At 48.8% G+C, this 21,413-nt stretch overlaps 1 protein-coding gene across 3 annotated transcripts; it reads left to right on the forward strand.

Annotated features, from left to right (window-relative positions):
• Window positions 1–6,341: 6,341 nt before the first annotated feature.
• On the forward strand, window positions 6,342–20,829 carry POGK (pogo transposable element derived with KRAB domain). Of its 3 annotated transcripts, XM_045546610.1 has the most exons (7): window positions 6,342–6,608; window positions 7,332–7,430; window positions 7,844–7,977; window positions 13,177–13,303; window positions 14,036–14,137; window positions 15,442–16,927; window positions 19,038–20,829. In XM_045546610.1, the coding sequence occupies exons 2-6, from the start codon at window positions 7,367–7,369 to the stop codon at window positions 16,911–16,913; spliced, it is 1,899 nt and encodes a 632-aa protein (XP_045402566.1). In that variant the 5' UTR covers window positions 6,342–6,608; window positions 7,332–7,366; the 3' UTR covers window positions 16,914–16,927; window positions 19,038–20,829. The 3 variants fall into 3 exon arrangements, with proteins under 3 accessions (XP_045402566.1, XP_045402568.1, XP_045402567.1); XM_045546612.1 differs by lacking the exon at window positions 7,332–7,430; XM_045546611.1 differs by lacking the exon at window positions 6,342–6,608 and having other exon boundaries at window positions 6,962–7,430; window positions 7,844–7,950.
• The last annotated feature ends 584 nt before the right edge of the window (window positions 20,830–21,413 follow it).

A 21,413-nucleotide genomic window follows, 5' to 3' on the forward strand; every position in this document is an offset into this window, starting at 1 on the left:
GCTTCCAGGAGCAGACGCCAGCCGCTGGAGCCCATTCGGTAGGGACATTGTCAGAGGCTCGGTGTGGACCAGCCTGCGAGTAACCCTGGGGGCAGCCTTAGCGGAGCCCCCACACATTCAGAAGTTTCACCTCCAGGTTCTCAGGCTGAAAATCAGAGAAAATTCCCCTAATGCTTCTGGCAAAGGGAGGGGGACAAATAGCCATTTTGAAATAAGCCCAGAGCATTCCGTTCTTAACAAAAGCCTGCCCTCAAGGGAAGCTTTTTTGGGGGGGGGACAGGGTCTCACGCTATTGTCCAAGCTGGAATGCGGTGGCACTAATGTCGCTCACTGCAACCTCAATCTCCCAGGCTCTAATGATTCTCCCGCCTCAGCCTCCTGAATAGCTGGGACTATAGGTGCATGCCACCATGCCCAGCTAATTTTTTTTAATGCACTGACTGTCACACTAGAAAAAAATTTTTTTTCCTTGGGGCCACAGTGTTTTATTATGAAAATAGAATAAAAACTTTGAAAATAAAACGGCCCTATCTAATTTAGGGAAAAATTTGTTATTTTTTATTGTTTTCTGTGCACGAGTTATATCCAACTTGAAAAATGTTCTCATGGTTCCCAAGGTGAAGAGACATGTGAGTTACATATGCTTCACAAGGCCCCAGGCTCAAAACTAGCGTGAGTTAAACACAACTCACATGGCAGTTAATGTGTTAAATTATTATCCTTTGTAGAGGCAGGATCTCAATATGTTGCCTAAGTTGGTCTCAAACTCCTGGCCTCAAGAAATCCTCACTTTGGCCTCCCAAAGTGGATCACAGGTGTGAGCCACCACACCTGGCCAAGGGAAACTATTTTATCAGAGCCCAACCAGCTTGGGTTTTACCAGAGTCTAATAGACCTGGGGAAGGGAAATACCTAATTCCAGACCCTTCTTCCTGTCTCACTTGAGGCAGAGGGAGAGGGAAGCTGAGAAGCACTTGTGAAGGCCCACGCTCAGGGACACAGGCTCACTGAAAGACTGAGACCTCATCATCAGATCATAGAATGCTTCTCTTCCTTCCAAATCTTAACACCACATCCATCAGGCTCTAACAACAGGGGCTTACAGCTAAAAGAACTGCAAGCCTCAGACTCTATTTAGGAAAGAGTCTCTAGGGAAATCCAAAGACAACGGGGGAGACAAAAACACATAAGGAAATTTTAGCCTCTGACACCACAGGTACAGCAAACAGTAAATACAGCCTGACTCCCAGCCAAAATACATAAAACCTCACACTGGAGGCCTATTTATCTCAGTTCCTTTTACTAAATAGATCATGTCTAGCTTTCAACAAAAAATTGCAAGGCATGCTAAAAGGCAAAAAACACAGTTTGAAGAGATAAAGCCGACATCAGAGCCAGACTCAGATATGGCAGCGATTTGGGAATTATCAAACTTGAGATTTAAAATAACTGATTAATATGCTAAGGGCTCTAACAGGAAAAGTGAACAAAATGGAAGAACTAATGGGTAATCTCAACAGAGAGATGGAAACTCAGAGAAAGAGGCAATTCTAAGAATCAAAACAACATAACAGAAATAAATAATGCTTTTGATGGGCTCATCAGTAGATTAGACAGAGTCAAAGGAAGAATCAGTGAGCTTGAAGATATGTCAATAGAAACTTCCTAGAATGAAAAGCCAAGAAGAAAAAAATTTTTTAAACAAAACAGAAAAAAAAAACGGAACTGTGGGAAAATTATAAAAGGTATAATATACACATAATGGAAATACCAAAAGGAAAGAGAGAGAGAAAACCAAAAGAAATATCTGAAATAATAATAGCTGAGAATTTTCCAAAAGTAATGACTGACACTAAACCACAGATTCAGGAAACTCACAGAACACCAAGTAGGATAAAAAAAAAAAAAATCACACCTAGAAATATCATACCTATGATGGTTAATTTTATGTGTCAACTTGACTGGGCTAAGGGATGCCCAGATAGCTGGTAAAACATCATTTCTGGGTGTGTCTGTGATGGTGTTTCCAGAAGAGATGAGTATTTGAATCTGCCCTCACCAATGTAAGCAGGCATCATCCCATCTGTTGAGGACTTGAATAGAACAAAAAGGCAGAGGAAAGGTCTTCTTAAGCCGGGACTTCCATTTTGTCTTGCCCTTGGACATTAGAGCTCCTGGTTCTCAGGCTTTCAAACCTGAAGACTTATTCCAGCACATGTGTGCACACACACACACACGTGCACACGTGTGCACACACACAACCAGCTCTCAGGCCTTCACATTCAGACTAAATTATACCACCAGCTTTCCTGATTCTCCAGCTTGCAGACAGCATATTGTGTCCCATATTGTGGGACTTAGCCTCCATAATCACATGAGCCAATTCCCATAACAAATCTCTCTCTCTCTCTCTCTACATATATATATATATATATATATATATATATATATATAGTGTGTGTGTGTGTGTGCGTGTGTATCTATCTGTGTCTTCTATTGGTTCTGTTTCCCTAGAGAACCCTGATTAATACAATATCCAAACTGCAGAAAATCAAAGACAGAGAAAATCTTGAAGTCAGAGGAAAGATAAACACCTTACCTGCAGAGGAACAAGGATAAAAAATACATTGGATGTCTCATCAAAAACCTTACAAGCAAGAAGACAGTGGAGTGAAATATTTAAAGTGTTCAAAGTAAAAGCATCTTTGCGGCAGAGACAAAAATCCATGCTTTCTTTTCAGTGTATGGAGCTGTCACTGGGAAGTGACTGCTTGACATGCACTGCATTTTCCTGCCCCTTCTCATATAGGTGTGACCATGTAACTGATCCTAACCAATAGGATGTGTGACAATTTTTTTGTTTTTTACTTTATTTTTTGTTTTTTTAGAGACAGGGTCTCACTACGTTGCCCAGGCTGGAGTGCAGTGGCTATTCACAGGCACGATCGTAGAGTACTGCAGCCTCGAACTCCTGACTTCAAGTGATCCTCCGGCCTCCGCCTCCTGAATCGCTGGGACTACAGGTGCCCTTCACCACACCCAGCTTCAACCAATGCAATATGAACATAAGAAATGTGTGTCCCTTGAGGGCCCAGAAAAGGTGTGCCTTCTCCATTTTCTCTTTTCCCTTCACTCTGTGGATGAAGAAAACCACAAGGCCTTAGGTTACGGCAAAGTCACACGATGGAAAGAACATGGCTCCCTAAATCACAGGATGGGGAGTCACCTTTAGACCAGGAACACCCACACTGTACTGTTACATAAATGGAAAGTACATTTCTGTTGTGTTTGAGCCTTAATGCATTTGGGAGTCTGTTTGTTACAGTAGCTAGTACAACACTAAGTATTATAATTCTTTTTCCTTTTCTAGACAAACTACTGACTGTTCCTTAACCATCTGAGGTGATCAAACACATATCTCCTCTCCAGGAACTTCTAAGCCCTTCCAAGAACAGTACAGGGTTTTCCTTACCATTTTGTCAAGATCTACCAGGAATAATTTGAGGCTTTACTGGGTAATTTCTACGGCTCAAGTCATATCTTGCTCTTCCTCTAAAGTGCCAGAATCCCAGGGAGGAGAAGGACGTAGTCAGCAGTGACACTCCTTCCCTCCATTTGTTCCCTCCTCCTTCCCTGCCTATCTAGGACTCCTTGTTCACATACCAGAAGATATCCGCCATGAAATGGTCAATTCTCCCCCTTCCACCTCACAGCATCCCCATGAGGGCCAATGTTGGGAGCCCCAAGTCCAAGGTTGCCTCTTGTCACTGTCTCAATTAGCTATAGCCACAAAAATGCTATATAACAAGACACTCAGAACTCATTAAAACAATGATCTCTTCTCCTGGTCACTGGCCTTTGTGTTAGCCAGTATGGCTCTGTAACAAATGCCTGATTCTGATGCCCAGGTTGAAGGGGCAGTGACTATTTAGGCATACTTTTGTCATAGCAGAGATCAAAGGCTTTCAGAGGTCTAAGTAGAAACATGAGACCTCTTCGGACCTCTGCCCAGGACTCACACACAGAGATTCTCTCCGCATTCCATTGCCCTAAGCACAACACATACCCAGGCCAAGCGAAAGGGTGTTGAAGTACATTCTGCACACATGGTGCCTCAGCAAAGACATGGTGTATAACAGTACCACAGGGACTATTAACTTAATCTACCACAGTCCCTGAGGAATAGCTGCATGGGCCAGTAGCTATGTTGACCTGGCCATGAAGAAGGTCAGAAATGTGTATTCACCAAGGAACGCTACAGTGTAGAATGAGTATTTTGTGGAATCTGAGCCTTTTAGGAAGCCCAGTGGCTTGTGTACTGCAATAATCCAAGAGGAGGAAGGATGAAGTCAGACAATACCATCATTAAAGAACTATTAATATTATGTTGATTACATGGGTGTTCTGCTGCTATGTGTTAGCCACCTACTAACAGAAATCCATCCAACTGAATTACCAAAGTCATACGCTGTCTCAAAAACTTGCTTCAATCACTTCTCATTCAGACTGAGACGAGGTCTTATGGAGAATGGAAGCTCTGAATAACAGAGCTAAGGGAAAGCTTGGACAGTACCTTTTTGCAGATGAGGAAACTCAAGCAAAGAGAAGTGAGATGACTCAGAAAACCACTGATACATGAATATGTCTGCAGGATATTGTGCCTACACCAGCACTCTGTTCCTAGAGTAAGTCTTGTTAGCAATCATGGACCTGTATAAAGGTGGGTCCCATGACAGTAACAGAGACCATGAGGCTGTAGGTTCAAAGTCAAGAATTCAGGTGAGTCATTGTTGGTTAGCTTCCTTTCAGAGACAACTAACCAAAGCTGCATGAGAACATCAAGGCTCTCAGAGACTAAAACCCTAACATAATATTCCTTTGTGGTTATCTCATAACCTGTATTATTTTTTTCTAAGAAGTTGAGATTCCAGTGATACCCCTGGTACCCTGCTTCCTTCCTGACACCCTCCTCACTTTTCTATTTGAATCTGCCGTTTCCTCTGGAAAGTTTAGATGGGAATGTCAATCAATTTCAGTTAAGATGTCACCCCTGCTCTAAAAATACTAATGTTATACACAAAAAGAACTGTTCATTAAAACAAACAAAAAATTCTAAACCCTATCCCCATATTTGAATAATCTTTTCCATCCATCCATTAGACCTTCTCTGGTCTTGGGTTGTCAGCCACGATGGCACTTCCAAGATACGTTTGTCATACTATATTTTATGTATTAAGAGCACGCCAAACAGTGGCCTTTCCCACTGCAGAGAGAAGTAAAATCACACATAAATAATTAGGAACGGCCACAAAAAGTTGCAGAGACAAATCTTTCTCAACAGGTACTCAGGTCTTAGAGATAATCTGAAAAGTCTGACAAACACTCTCTCCTTGAACAGCCTCTTCCCTGGCCCCCTGGCCAACACCTCCCCCCCCCCACCACCACCTTTTGCATGCCCAACCCAGTTTTAGCAAGAATCCTGCTAAGTCAGTTTAGAGAAAAGACTCCACCCTTGATATCTGATCATCATTGATATCTGATCACCCTGGCAGACCTTCCGCAAGAATCCTGTTAAGTCAGTTTAGCCAGAATCCCTCTACTCTAGATGTTTCCTCTCGGTAATTTTCCATCCACTGACCCTCTTCATTCTGCCTCTTGGCTGTAAATTCCCAGCTGTCTTTCCTGTGTTCTGTGTTGAATCCCGTCTTTCTCCCCAATTGTGATAATCTTGACACCTATCTCAATAACCCTGAATAAAGTCTTCCTTATTCTTTCAACCAGCATCAGAGTAATTTTTTCTTTAACAAGTTCCCAACAAAAAACGCAAATCCAAAATCTTTTTCTGGAATGAGAAGACAGAGCTTCAGGGCTTCTCAGATCACTTTCGCTGTATCGTCCACAGAGATGCGAGTGAGCAACCCCTTTGAACGTTCTGCAGGTGGAAGATCCTTCTATTCGCCTTACATGCTGGGGATTTAACAGGCAACAACTACAAAAATCAGGAAGTTCCTTCTCCATGTATGTTACCAAGTTCTGGACGTAACCCTGCCAGAATAGAGCCTTCGTCCCCAAAGACCCCTCCTCATGCCCCTACGCTGCCTGGCTCGGTCCGTCTTCAGGCTCTTCCTGGAAGCGACGCAGGGAAGGCCCCGAGCGCTCACCCAAGCCAGCGCACCCACCGGCGAATGCAAATGAGCACCTGGAGGCGCACCCACGTTACACTCGGTTACAAAACAAATCCGGGCTCTTCCTGCCTCACCCCGCCGGGGTCACACGCGGCGCTGGAAGCAGTCGGCGCCCGGCGGGGCGGCCGGCGGGGGACGGCGGGGGACGCCGGCCGGAAGCCGCGCCGGGAGGAGGGTCCGCGAGCCCGCTCGGGCGCCGTCCCCCGGCGCCGCCGAGGCCTGCTGACATCAGCCGCGCTCCTCCCCTCGCCTCCCAACACCCTCAGCTCCGGCCGGACCCTCCTCCTCCCACCACGTGTCCCGCCCGCTCCCTCCCGAGGGGCCGCGCGCACGGGAAGCCGGAGAGGCGGAGAGGATGGCGCCGTGACCGCCGCGCCGGAGCCCTCGCGTCCCCAGCCCGCGGCCCGGCCGCTCGGCCCGGCGGTGAGTGCGCGCGGGCGGCGGGGCGGGGGCGGCGCGGCCCCTCCCCGGGCCCAGGGCGGCGGGGGCGGGGGCGCCGAGGCTGCACCTTCGCCGCCGCCTTTGTTGCGGGCCCGCCGGGGGCGGCAGGTGCGCCGGGGCCGGGCGGGGGCCCGGCGGGGAGGCGGGCCGGGCGGCGGGCGGCGGGAGCGCTCCCGGCGCGGGGCCGCGGGGAGGGGAAATGGGACAAGATGGTGGAGACACCCGAGCGCGCCCGGGGGCGGCGGCGGCGGCGGGCGGGGCGGCGATCTGGCCGCGGGCACCTCCGCGCGGCGCCGGCGGGGAGGCCGCGGCTGAGTGCGCGCCCCGCCGCCGGGGTCCGAAGCCCGTCCCGCCCGCCCCGGACCCGCCCCTGCCGCGTTCGCCCGTCTCTTTCGGAAATATCGAAGAAGCTGCCTTTGAACTCTGGAGGGATCTTTCCTTTGAAGTCCGGGAGGATGCGGCCCGCAAGATGCGCCCCCGCCCCGCACCTGGGAATCGCCCACGCCCCTGGGAGGCAGGAGCGTGGCCCATTGTGCTGGCCGAGGGGCCGCCGAATGAGAATTTGCGGCCCAGGAGCGACGAGTCATCTCCCGGTCGGGCGGGCCCTAGCACCTCTGGGGGTATCCAGGCGTACCCCTCACTGTGTGTCACTGACTCCCGGCTTAGCAAAGTCCCTTAAGGCAGAACGACCATTTTCTGAACCAGCTTTTGGACAGAACCTTTGAATTTGGAAAATCCAGATGATGAGCCTTCTGAGCCAACCACTGCTGATGCTTAACTGCCTTCTAGTACCAACCCAGTTGAGTAAGTGTCCTGTCTGTGTCCAGGCGCCTTCGCTCCCTCCGATGCCTGTTTGGGCCGCACTGGCTGTGAGAAAGTCCTGTCTGTCAGTGCCGGTTCGAAACCTGTTCCGGGAATGTTTACGCACTGGCCTCGGTTCTGCCCTTCAGCCTCTACAGGCCGGTCTGGTCTCTTCTGTAGATCGCTTTTAAATATTTGAAGGCAGCCAGATACATTATCTACCCACCCGCAGCCCCTCTTATCATAATTAAATATGTCACCTTCTCGCCTCCCGGCCGATTCTGTTCCCTTCTGTCCAGCCAGAACCATGCTTGGGGCAAAAGAGGTTTGTGTATGGCTGGGCCTTCCCACCTCCTCATGGGCTTTGGAGAGGTCACGCTGACACCTGGTTTTTCTGAACTGAATCTTGCTTGCAGAGATGGAGTCCACAGCCTACCCTCTCAACTTGACCCTGAAAGAAGAGGAAGAGGAGGAAGAGATTCAGAGCCGGGAACTGGAGGATGGCCCCGCAGATATGCAGAAAGTACGAATCTGCTCGGAGGGTGGATGGGTAAGTGAGAAGGCGCGGGGTCCGCGCAGGCCTGGGAGCCAGCCTTGCTTTCAGTCTCCTCCTCAGGCAGCCGTGGGAAGTAAAAATAGCCCAGCCCAGCCACGGTGTGTTTGCATTCCTGAGAAAACAGCCCTGTGGCTTTAAAAGGCAGTGCAGAGAATGGAGGAGGTGGTTATGGGAACAGTCCCTTCAGCCATGGAGCTTGTCATCCTTAATGTGGAAGTCCTAGAAGCCAAGACCTTGTCTCTCTCCTTCCCACATTTTGCCTACACCCTGCTCGATACCAGGTACACTGTAGGCACCAAATAAATGTTTGCTGACTGACTGCTGGTTGAAGGGAACCATTTTAGGTAAGACTCGGGTCGCGGAGCTGACATGAAGAGAGTTAGGCCGGTTGGTTCTGCACGAGTACCTCTTAATCGGAGTTCACGCGAGACAACTGCAGGTCCTCCTGACCTGGACTGAAACGGTAGGCAGCGGGGAATACGGAGATTTAGCATATTCAGACAGAGTAGTGGGATGGAGGTAAACTACACCAATGTAAATGCAACAGATATTTATAGTTACATATACTCAGTCACAGTAGTTACTGGACTTCACAGTGATTAGGCATGAATGATAAACATTTGAGGCAACAAATTGGCATTGTTTTCTCTGCCTAGTTTTCAACTGTCCATAAACATTATCAGTATACGTAATATCCAAGGAGAGTCGCTATCCATAGAACCATGGTACTTCCAAATTGTTCAGTCCAGACCCCCTCGCACATTAGGGAACTGGGGTGCAGAAAGTTTATCTGCTTCACCCCAAGATACACATGTACACAGACATTTATTCTTAAAAGCAGGCTCCCTGAGCTGTACTCTTCAAAGTAATGCCTTTTGCTGTATGTATATTATACCTCAATTTAAAAAAAAATACAGCACAACGCAGCCCCAGGCTCTGGGTTTGCCAGTCTGGCTGTGGAGGCCACGCTGCATTGGTGTGATCAGTGTTCCTTGCCCATCCCATCCTCCTCCTCGGCTCTGATCTGGGCAGGTGTCAGGACCATCTAGCCTGGAGCGAGTCATCAAGGCAGTAGAAATCCCGGGCTTTGAGGCTAAACTGGCCAGCCCAGAACATCTAGTTGGAGTGGAGAACCTTGGAAAACGGATGCAGTAAAAGTGAATACGTTGGGACAAGGAGAAAGGAGCAAGGTGAAGACCGTGCTTGGCTGGGCAAGAAGGAAGTAACCAGAGGAGCTGGAGGGGCCGGGCTGCTTCCTGGGGCTGGGGATTTGGCATTTGTGGCCTCCAGGCATCTGTCCTCCATCTCCAAGGTTACAGAGCGCAGTGCTGGGTGTAAAGACAGGATCCTGTCCTTGTGGAGTTCTAGTCTCGTGAGTGAGACAGAGAGGGAAACACCACAGTGAGTGCAGTGGGCAGAGGCAGTGGTGGAGGTCGGCCAAGGTGGGGAGGCCTGATCCAGGCTGGAGAACTCAGGGGGCTTCCTGGGCAAGGCCTGGTCTTGAGCAGTGAGTGGTTTTGCCCTCCTTCCCCCGGCCTGGACATTCAGCAATATCTAAAGACACTTCGGGTTGTCATTCATGACTTGGGTAGGGGTTGCGGGTGGCAGATCCTACTGGCATCTAGTGGATAGAAGCCAGGGATGCTGCTAAACGTTTACAAGGCACAGGATCCCCTCCCACACACACACACGCAACAAAGAATTGTCTGGCCCAAAATGTCAATTGGGCTGAGGTTGAGAAACCCTGCTCTAGAGCATTAAATTAGGGGAAGAAAAGAATTGAGTCTGTTTTTAAATATGTGTTTCGGTTGTAGAGAATTATGTTAGGGTGATCAATAAAAGCTTTCTAAGCATAAGAACTGTGCTGTATATTAAGCTAAACTACCATAGAATTGGAGTAGAAATACAATTTCACATAGAAAAGAGAAAAAAAATGTACTTTGAACTGAGTCTTAGTCATGAGTGGAAGCAGCCGAGGGAGGGAGGGGTTTGCACTCCGGGCCAGAGGACAGCGCGAGCAGCGAGGGCGAGGAGCCCGTGTGCAGAGTCAGGAGCAGCGCCTGCAGCTGGAACCTGACGTGCACAGCGGGGAGTGGAAGGGGATACGTAGAAGGAGGCCAGGCCAGGGGCCAGGGCCTGCCAGGAGGGCTTGGTGTGAGCTCTCCTTCGCTGTGAGGAGTGAGTCCTCAGCCCATCTTTCTAAGGGAAGCCCCAGGCTGTCTAAGCCACCATGCTAAGATTAAGTGGCCTGCTGAGAAAGGACAGGCTTTGGAGTCAGACTTTCTAGCTGTGACCTTGGGCAAGCTGCTTAACCACTCTGTTTCCTTACGCATAGAAGTCGGTAGCAATCCGTCTGTCCCTAGCTTGTTTAAGGGATTCGATGAGCGGATGTATGTCTGTAGGCGGGAGTGCCTACACCGTGCCTGGCACACAGCAGGTGCCCCATCCGTGCACCCGTACAATCATTCCCCTGCGGTCCCTGCCACCTGTGCCGGGTGGCTGTGAGCCTTCAGTGAGCCTGTGCATGGTGTAAGCACTTTGCAACGGTCACCCTTCCAGAGAGGCCCGGGCAGGGCAGGGCAGGGCAGGGCATACAAGCTAGAGGAAGCACACCTACCCAATGCGGCCTTGATCTTCTGAGGGCAGGGAGGGGGGCCCCTACCTGCAAGGCCAAGAAAGGGTGTCTGAGGTTGTACCCAGACTGCCTGACTTGTCAGTTTTGCTCAGGGCTGGCCCTGTTTACCTTCTGGTGTGTTCGGCCAGATAAAAGGCCTCTGTGGAGCGCGGGGAGGCCAGCTCAGCAGGGCCTGGCCGGAGGCTTGCTCCCTCCCCACAGAGGGTTGCTGGGAGGAGGATTTCTGAGCCGCTGCACTGTGCCGCTGGAGCATAATGCGAGCTTGTTTGAAGATGCTCCGTGGCTCCGTCACGAATAGGAGGAGATGAGTCCCGCACCGGCCTCTGGCCTTCTCACAACTGCAAGGCTCCTCACACCTAATGTTTTCCCCAGGCGAGAACCTGTTACCCCTGGGAGTATTGCTAGCCCCTCTGGAATGACGCGCACAGCCAGTCCTGTGTCCCGTTTTATCAGCAAAGGGAAAGGGACTATAAATAGGTATGGCCTAGATCTGGAACTTTCTAGGGAGAAAAGAGGCCAAAGGGAGAGTTGTTTAAAGGCCTGGGAAGTGGGAAGGGAGTGGGCTGGAAAATTCCGGGGCTGACTGGCTTTCCAGGTTGAGGATGTCTGCAGAAAGCCTGGAAACCAAGCCGTTTTTACCTCCTAGTATTTCACACTTGGTGATTTTCGTCCATTCTTACTCCAAAGAGTAGGCTCGGCTTTATGACAGTTAAAATCTCATGATTCTCTGAAACTGTTCCAAGTGGAACAAAAGAAGGGAGATCCAGAGATGATTCGCCTAGATCGTTTGTTCAAAAACACATTTTTAAGTGGCTGCTAGCTACAGCAGGTGCCCTGGGCTTAGGGAAGCAAAAAGGGGTAAGCACAGGTTCTGTCCTGAACGAGTTCATACCCTAGTGCAGGGAGCAGACGAGTAAACCTAAGGAATACTGCAGTGTGACAAGTGCCACCATAGTGTTGAGCCCAGGGCATCACGGGAACATGGGTGTGCTCACGGCATGGGACAGAGTGGGCTCCCTGAGGGGCAGGTCGTCTGTGCTGTCTTGGAAGATGGGTGGGTGTCAGCCAGGCCAGGAACGGGGAGGCCCAGGGAGAATGTGGGCCAAGGGGTCAAGGTGCCGGGGGACGGTTTGTTCAGGAACTGCAAGCAGCTGAGTACAGGTGAGCACACAGGTGCGGGAGGGTCGAAGGTTAATCCTCAGGGGGACAGCTCTGTTCTCTGGATAGCCAGAGCCTTGGCGTCAGACAGTGCCGGATCTAAACCGCAACACTGCCGCTTCCTGGCTGGGTGACCTTAGCCTGCAAATGAGTCCTCTCTGAGCCCATTTCCTCCTTGATTAAGTGGGGGCATCTCTGCTCCCCCCAGGGTTGTTGGGGGGAAATAAATGAAGCAGTCACAGGGCTTTTCCTAGTAGGTGCGCGCAGGGGCTGTGGGGCGGGCGAGAGTGAGCGGGTGAGGGCGGAGAGGCCGGTGTAGCCCAGTGACTGAGGGCCCGGCGCCTGGGCGGGCTGCAGGCTGTGCAGACGCCTATTTTCTAAGCCGAGGAAAAGCAGTATCATGATCACCCGGCCCCAAGATACAGCCGTGGGGAATGGCTTTGAAGGGGAGTGTGCAAAGTATCCAGAAGCAAGCTGCCCGCTGATCTCTTACCACTAAATACAATCAGCTTTGGAGCAGGATTTTTAATGACTGAAAGAAAAAAATGTAGTAAAAAGAAAAGCAAGTCATTTAAAAAGCAGAGGAGATTGGTGTGGGTGGCTTAGCTGCTGTTAGCTGCTGGGGAGCCCCCTCCTGCTGGGGAAGAAGGGGGTGGGGGGTGGAGTCTGTCCTTGGGGCTTTCTGCCTACCTGCTCTGGGATCAAAGCAAACTAGTTTGCTCTGGCGTCTCATTCCATAAATTAAGCTCTAATTAGCCCTTCTCTCCTCTTCGTGCTCTTGTGGATTGGAAAGGCCAAGCAGGGCCCCTTCTCTCGCTGGTTCCTCCCTGGGTGGCTTTGGACTCCAAGTCATTCGGGTTAGTGCCCTGGAAAACCACAGGGATCCCATGGGGAGCAATGATGCTACTCGAATTTACAAACCAACCCGCCGCACCCTGGGCTGAGGGTCTGACTGGAAGGTGGGGGTATGGGTTGGGATGAGGTGTGGGTGGAGACACTTTTTCTGGGTGTGGGTGGCTTCCATTTCTGGGGTCAGGGGTGAGCTGTGAGCAGCTGTCACCGCAGTGCGTGAGGATAGTATGTCCAGTGTCCCCCAACCGGGTGATCCGGCAGTAGGGAGTTTTCTTCTCAAGGGGCTGCTTTCCTTATCAGTGAACTGAGGGTGGCAGCTGCCGTGGTGACGGGTAAGAACTCAGCAGGGCACAGGAGGACCAAGTCCGTGCCCGTGTTTGCCTCCAGCAGCCGTGTGAATGTGGACAGGCCGTCCCCCGGGTCGGGGCCCCTTACCTGACCTGCGGGAGGAAGGGCTGCCCCAGGTTGCTGTAGGATCCTGTCTGGTCTGGGACCCTGTGTCCGCACGTACCTGTTCATCACTGAGAAAGGCCTGTTCACTGTTCCAGGTACCAGCCCTATTCGACGAGGTGGCCATCTATTTTTCTGATGAAGAGTGGGAAGTTTTGACGGAGCAACAAAAGGCCCTGTACCGGGAAGTCATGAGGATGAATTACGAAACTGTCCTGTCCCTGGGTAAAGCTTTGTTTTCTTTTGTCTCCTGGAAGCTCTGAGGCCAGAGAATTGTTTCCATGTCTCTCTTCTCTGGTGTATCCAGTGTCCCTCTCTCCTGAACTTGGACTCTGTCTCCTCAATGTCTGAGCCATTTAATTTCCTATTTTTGATTTGGGCAGTGTACAAATATTGTGTCCTTTGACTCAGCAACTTGTGTCACTTCTCAGAAATTCCCTCATTCGACCCAGGCATTGGCATTTGAAACAAACACACAAAACATAACCTTAGAAATGTCACCCTGAGTCTGGGCCTGTGTTCCTTAGGAGGGAAGGCAGACCTTGTTATTATCCTGTCAGCTTTGAAGCTTGGGACATGCCCCCAAAGAGTGTTTGCTCCCCACTCCCCCAGGACTGGTATTATCTGTCTAATCAGAATGTAGCCATTCGGAGGGTTTTTCCAGTTTCCTCATAGAGGTACCAAAATGTTCATTGGATGAGGGGCTGCATCCACCCACTTTGCTGCTAAATGCAGTTCTGTTTTTGTTGTTGCTGGTAGCATCCCTCATTAGCAGAGATTCATAAATCCTCTTGGGAAGACCTCTTTCCCAGCATATTTTTTCTTTAAGTATCCCTGAGCCTTTCCCCTTGTCTTTCACAAAAGAAGGGAGGGTGTTTCTGAAGTCCTGTGAAGCTCTCCTGCTAGTGCTCCAGGACAGTAACTCACGCTGTTACCTGTTTTATTTCCTGTCAACAGAATTCCCATTCCCTAAGCCAGACATGATCTCTCGGTTGGAAGGGGAAGAGGAGTCTCAGAATTCTGATGAGTGGCAGCTCCAAGGAGGAGGAACCTTTGCAGGTACCGTGAACAGACCAATTCAGCATCCATCCACAGGGGAACACTGTGAAGCTGGGTTTTCAGTTTCTATGTATAAACACATTCTGAAGAGTGAGGTAGAAAGATGAGCTCTGGAGTTTAAAAATCCCCCTCTTCCCGGCGTTAACTGTGTGACCTTAGGCAACTTCTGTCACCTCTGAGCTTCCATCTCTTCCTCCGTCGGCTCTGGGGAGTAAGGCTTGATGCGCGACCTTGTACGTGGATGAACTGGAATGAGGCTTGTACAGCACTTGGCCCAGCGCACATCCAGGGTGAGCTGGGCCATCCCAGCGCAGCACATGCCCCTGCACACTCTGAGTTAGCTGGCTTTCTGTCCATTTCACACTGGATGGAAAAATCAATAGCAGCCATAGTGCACACTGGAGCAAATACGTCTAAGAAGCACTTACTCCTTTATCGAGAAAAATGGTTAGCAACGTAGCAGTCAAGTAAATACAGCATAGCTCCCAGACAGCCAGAATAGCTTTATTTTTATTTTCTCTAGAGGTAAGAGTTTAAAATGCCATATTTCACTGACTCTAGGATATGTTTTTTCCGCCACCACTTCACCATCTCTGAAACTGGAATGCCTCTTAAAGTCAGTGGCTTGTCATAGCTTCCTTAGTGGCATTTTTTTTCCTTCCTTAATGGCACGTAATGGTGCATTCTACAACTGATGGCATTTTAGTTTTGGTGAAATTTCCCCAAATCATATCCAACTTCTGTGGCCACCTTCTAAATATAAACATACAGTGAAACCCAGTTCTAACGTTGGTGTGCAAGAACTAATTTTCTGCCTTACAAGCTTAATTTTGTTGAGTGTGGTTTTTCCTGTGGGTTTTCTTGGTTCAGGAGATGAGATTCAGCCCATGACAGCACCCAGATTTCTGTAATATTATGTGGCAGAATGAGTTACATTTGGCTTCTCATTCACATAAAAATTATTTTGACCTAAATGTGGCCCCTAAATTATTTAGTGCCTGTGTTGAGTTCCCAGCTCTGCCTCTTTCTAGTGTGGCTACCTCCATGCATTATGTCACCTCTGTCCCATCCCTTTCCTCATCTGCAAAGGAGGAACAGTGATGCAGTTATTGAGAGGATTAGAAGTGGGTGATCCATGTCAGTATCTGGCCTATGGATAAGGACTTAGGCAATGGTTATTTGTTATTAAAGTTACTTTTGGTGAAACTCAGATTAAGGTATTCTTTGCTTTTCAACCCAAAGAGTTAGGGTATAAACCATTTTACTTACTAGCGTTATTTTTGCCCCTCCCTGTTGTCTCCCAGAAAATGAAGAGTCGGACGTGAAGCCCCCGGAGTGGGCCAGCCCGGTGAACGCTGCCGCCCACTTTCCTCAGCCTCAGCACCTGGACAGCTTGGGCCTCCGCCTGCCCCGGGACTTCACGGAGCTGCCCGAGTGGAGCGAGGGGTACCCCTTCTACGTGACCATGGGCTTCCCAGGGTACGACCTGTCTGCGGACGACATCGCCGGGAAGTTTCAGTTCAGCCGGGGCATGCGCCGCAGTTACGACGCAGGGTTCAAGTTAATGGTGGTGGAATACGCCGAGAGCACCAACAACTGCCAGGCTGCCAAGCAGTTTGGGGTGTTGGAAAAGAACGTTCGAGACTGGCGCAAAGTGAAGCCGCAGCTCCAGAACGCCCACGCCATGCGCCGGGCATTCCGAGGGCCCAAGAACGGGAGGTTTGCCCTGGTGGACCAGCGTGTGGCCGAGTACGTCCGCTACATGCAGGCCAAAGGGGACCCCATCACCAGGGAGGCCATGCAGCTCAAAGCCCTCGAAATCGCCCAGGAGATGAACATTCCGGAGAAGGGGTTCAAGGCAAGCTTGGGCTGGTGTCGGAGGATGATGAGGAGGTACGACCTGTCTCTGAGGCACAAGGTGCCCGTCCCCCAGCACCTGCCCGAGGACCTGACTGAGAAGCTCGTCTCGTACCAGCGCAGCGTGCTGGCTCTGCGCCGGGCGCATGACTACCAGGTGGCTCAGATGGGGAACGCAGACGAGACGCCCATCTGTCTAGAGGTGCCATCGAGGGTGACTGTTGACAACCAGGGCGAAAAGCCTGTCTTGGTCAAGACGCCCGGCAGGGAAAAACTGAAAATCACGGCGATGCTTGGCGTCCTGGCCGATGGGAGGAAGTTGCCTCCGTACATCATTCTGAGGGGGACGTACATCCCCCCTGGGAAGTTCCCCAGCGGGATGGAGATCCGTTGCCACCGGTACGGCTGGATGACGGAGGACTTGATGCAGGACTGGCTGGAAGTGGTGTGGAGACGGAGGCCCGGCGCGGCGCCCAAGCAGCGAGGGATGCTCATCTTGAATGGCTTCCGGGGCCACGCCACCGACTCCGTGAAGAACTCCATGGACAGCATGAACACCGACATGGTGATCATCCCGGGGGGCCTGACCTCGCAGCTCCAGGTGCTGGATGTGGTGGTCTACAAGCCGCTGAACGACAGCGTGCGGGCTCAGTACTCCAACTGGCTTCTGGCCGGGAACCTGGCGCTGAGCCCCACCGGGAATGCCAAGAAGCCGCCCCTGGGCCTCTTTCTGGAGTGGGTCATGGTCGCGTGGAATAACATCCCAAGCGAATCCATTGTCCAGGGCTTCAAGAAGTGCCACATCTCCAGCAACTTGGAGGAGGAAGACGATGTCCTGTGGGAAATCGAAAGCGAGTTGCCAGGAGGAGGAGAGCCACCAAAAGAGTGTGACAGTGAAAGCATGACTGAGGGCAACTGAAGGGAAAGTTAAAGGTAATGGTCAGGAGTACGTGCTCAGTGCCTTGCTGGTTGACGTGTTTGTTCTGCAAACACATTTTTCTTTCCATTACTTTTTTCAAGGTTTTTTTTTTTTTTTTTTTTTTTTGAGACAGTCTCACACTGTCACCCAGGCTGGAGTGCCATGGCATGTCTAGCTCACAGCAACCTCAAACTCCTGGGCTCAAGTGATCCTCCTGCCTCAGCCTCCCGAGTAACTGGGACTACAGGCATGCGCCACCATGCCCGGCTAATTTTTTCTATTTTTAGTAGAGACGGGGTGTCGCTCTTAGTCAGGCTGGTCTTGAACTCCTGACCTCAAGCAATCCTCCCGCCTTGGCCTCCCAGAGTGCTAGGATTACAGGTGTGAGCCACCACGCCCAGCCCTGCTTTCAGGTTCTTTTAGAGACTACAGAGCAGTAGTGTAGATAAGAGGCCATTAGAATTTTCTCCTCTATATGAAACTTTTATTGCTTAACCTTCGTGTGTATTTTGGTCTGCAGTCTGGACCCAGAAGCACTTGTGTAATACATAAAATGAACAAAGAGTGAGCTTCTGGAACATTTAATCTGAGAGCTGTAAGGTCGAAAGAAATTATTTGGGCCTGAAGGAGCATCATCTGACAGTGCTCAGGTCACACACAGTTTTATCTGAAAAGCCAACTTTCTTCTGACCCTTATAAATTATGCTGAACATTTAGGCCAATCGGTGGGTGCCTGATACACTTGCAACAGTTGTACTTACGCTCACTGGCCTGCAGGACCCTGACCTAGGGCGAGCACTCAGTGTGCCTTCATACTGTGTCCTCAGGTCGCAGTCCTTGGGTGGTCTGTAGTATGCCCACCACGGAAATAAAAATAATAGCGTCTGCATGCTTTTCCCTAGGGAGTTCAAGGGTTTTTAAGGCATCATCTGAGTCTCATAATGACCTTCACATGGAGTGGGCAATTACAGTAATTTCCTGTGGTCAGCAGATGTCTGAAGGAAGACATTTTTAAATGGAATCATTTTGCACCAAAAAAAGAAAAAAACAGGGTGCGTATCTAGAACTCCAGTGAGGAAAGTTTGAAGGCTGAGGATGATAGGCTTGGAATTTTCAACTGAGTACGGGAAAGGAGCAGGTTTAAAAGGAAATGAGGAATGGGGGCCTAATAGGGACAACACTGGTGAAATGAGCCACCACCCCCACCACCCCACTCCTTGAGGGGAGGGGAGTAGCCATGTGCAGTAGGGGACACACACAACAGCTCATTTACCTTCTCGTTCTCACTACCCCCGCCAAATAGAAGAAGCTCTCCCTTTTACAAAGGACCTGAAGCCATCTTGACACATTCTTTTTCTTTCTTTTAAAGTATAATGAGGTGTTTCCGCCCTCCTTGCTCTCCAAATGAAATGCTAAGGGAATCTCTCAGCCCACCTCATGCTGTGTCAGTACCTCTGCGTTTCAATGAGTGGCTTCTGTCTCCATCCTTGCCCCCAGATCAATTTGTACTTGTATCGCTGAACCCCACTGTAAATCCTGAGATCTGGAATTACAGTGGAGCAAGAAGTTCTTATTATTACATTCAACATCACCAAAATTGCTTTTTTCCCCCATATGTCCCCCACTTGTTGAAAAATCCCATGAATTCAGCCTCCCTTTTCTACTGACCCTTTTACTGCCTCCACTGGATACCAAACTTGACCTACAGTGAGTTTTTATCTTTTTCTCGCTTACCTTTTGCTTTTCCCTGTCCTTGTTAGGTTATATTTTTGTGCATTTTTAATTTTCTACTTTTGCTACCTCAGGGACTTGATTAAAAACTGGCAGATGAGGAAAGGGGGAAAAGCTATGCTAAGCTGCAGCTATCTGCGTGGCATTTACTTCTGTTATCAGTCGTGAGCTTTTGCTCTTGTAGACCGCCACGATTCTCTGCAGCTGCTGAGGAAGTGATGGAAGTAGATGGATTTGTGGTGAAAGAGAGATTTAGGAGATGTGTGGGCACAAAGCTGCCTCTTGTCATCTATTTGGAAATCTGACTAAAGGAATTACTGTGTTTGTGAAAAGTTAAGAAGATATCCAGAATTCCAAGGGTTAATTCACACTTAGGTTCTCTCTGTTTTCCAGCAAGTGGAACTGTGATTGAAACAGTTGGGGAGAATTCTTGAGAAGATTATTCCCGAAAATATGGATGCACAGTGAAGAGCAGGAAAAGGCCACGGGGCCTGAGCACACCCTGAGGTGTCAGAAAAGTCTGGGACTCTTAATTTCATCAGAGACATGATTAGAAAAGAAACTGCTTCTGCTCCATCTCTTGTTTTGGAGATTACTCCATCTGTCCATCAAAAGAAACCTGTAAATACGAAACGAACAAAGGTATTTCCTGGAGAAGAGACCATTTGTTCAACACCAACAAGAGACTCGGCATACAGGCACAACTCCAATAGTGTCCTTTCTATGGATAAAACCTCAAGGAAATGTTTTATTCTGCCTTTGAAAATGCTTCCAAAAGTAGACCCACACAGGTCGAGACTACAGAGAAGGCTTTGTAGAAATGTGTCACTTATATGTACCTGCTACTTAACACATTTCCTCTTTTGGAAAAAATGAGATACTAATGATAACAAAATTAAGACATAGACATACTGGCCTGGTGCCAGCAGATGGCTTTTCTATAGACAAACTAGGTTAGTGTGGAAGATATAGGTTAAAATAAAATATGCTGTTTTATTTATCTTCCCAGTCTGGTTGGCAGCTAGACTTTTTTAGGGTCTCATTTAATGGCCCTATTTTTTTCATTATTATATTTAATGACAGGGCAGGAATTAGCACACAAGGTCTTCTGTTTCTCAGGCTGCCTACAGAAAAAGTCACTATAAATTATCTGCTTGTCTACATGGTACAAGGCCCACTGACTGATACTTGTTTTGTTAATTTCTTTAATTTTTTATCACAAGGGTAGTGGGAGGGCTCGAGTCTTTAGCCACGGCTGTTTCGAGACTTCAAATCTTCTAGGTCGTCAGATTTTTACATGATAGTAATTTGCATTCCCACATAAGTTGGGTGTTATGAAAACATTCCTTGAAAGCTATCTGTGCTACAAAAAATATGCCAGAACCTCATAGAAAAAGCCATTGCTAGAAACGTCATTCCTGTGTCAAATCTGGCCAACAGGCTGCTGTAACCACTTTTCCTTCCTGGAGACTTAGCTTATCTGTATATTACAAACTCTTTGGCATCTTGAAACATCCGTTTCTACTCAGGTACTCATATTCCTGTTAGTGATTCATCTTTCTGATCTTTTTAAACTACTCTTACCCCTAAAGGGGGGAAATTTCACTTAATTTCTAGTATCTGAATAACTTTCAGTATTTGGCTTGTTTCGCCAGTTGCTTTTACCTCTACTGCATTCCTGGTCATCTCAAATGCCATCTGAACCCAGCTACTCCATTCCAGAAGTCTCTGTTCCCTGCAATTCTACCCAATTTTTCGTTTACTGTCCTAGTTACTGGCCCTTTCTTCATGTATTATTTCACTTGCTTTGGGAGCTTAAAAGATTTGACAAGATTTTCGGTTCCTGCCTCGGAGCCATAGTTATCCTGCCAAGAAGAGTAGAAAATGGGTTCAACTCCTGTTTCATTCCACCAACACCTCCGTGAGCCTCATCATCAGCTGAGAGATGATGCCTTACAGGTTGCACAGCACTGGAACTTTCCTAGAGTAATGGCTCTACTGTCAGGGCTTTTCTGGGCTCATTCTTCCACTGACTTAGTTGTGATCTATGCCTAACAGAGCCCCAGTACAACTATTTTGCAGAATGGCTATTACCCTAGAGTTACTATAGCACATATTGAGACATAGTTGTACTCCCTAGTAGATAGGAACTGACCCCAACAATAAACTTTGATAATAAAGACAACAGGCCATGGCAGTTTTATTTAATGACCTGTTTGTTAGCATTGTGAAAAGTTACATTTCAAGCTATTGTCTACACTTTCTTCTCCATCCAGTTTGGTATCAGCATATTACACCCTTGAATCAGGTAATTGTTTGTGGGATGCAGTATAAGTAACGTTGGTGTCTCTGCAGACAAAGGGAAGAGGGTGTGTGTGGGTTTAGGGGCCTTTACAGGTGAGGCAGGTCTGGCACAGACGGCTCTTTTCCTCGAGGAGTTGTGTTCTGGATGCCCTCAGGAGTGGTGCATTGCCAAAATCACACGAAGGACATCTATCAAGGGATATGAATTTAAAATGAGGGGAAAACATGCTAACAAGTTAATGGATAGAAAAGAGAATTTAGTATTCTGTTTTCATAAATTTCTTTTAAAATGAAAGGATGATGAACTCGTGTCTTTTTTGTTATATGCTTTTAGTAAAATTAGTCCTGGCCATTTTCTGTGCCCATACACTTAAGTAGTAGTCGGCTCTCTAAGAATAATCTGGACCTTTTTTTTTCCTTTTTAAACCATTAGAATTTAATGCTGACCCAGTCTGTTGACCACAC

This window comes from Lemur catta, chromosome 3 (assembly GCF_020740605.2).
Source record: "Lemur catta isolate mLemCat1 chromosome 3, mLemCat1.pri, whole genome shotgun sequence".
Classification (NCBI taxonomy): domain Eukaryota; kingdom Metazoa; phylum Chordata; class Mammalia; order Primates; family Lemuridae; genus Lemur; species Lemur catta.

Coding starts and splice junctions, on each gene's coding strand:
- POGK (XM_045546610.1), top strand. CDS start 7,367: ATGATGAGCCTTCTGAGCCAACCACTGCTGATGCTTAACTGCCTTCTA. Junction 7,431..7,843: donor TCTAGTACCAACCCAGTTGA/GTAAGTGTCCTG, acceptor TCTTGCTTGCAG/AGATGGAGTCCACAGCCTAC. Junction 14,138..15,441: donor AGGAGGAGGAACCTTTGCAG/GTACCGTGAACA, acceptor GTTGTCTCCCAG/AAAATGAAGAGTCGGACGTG.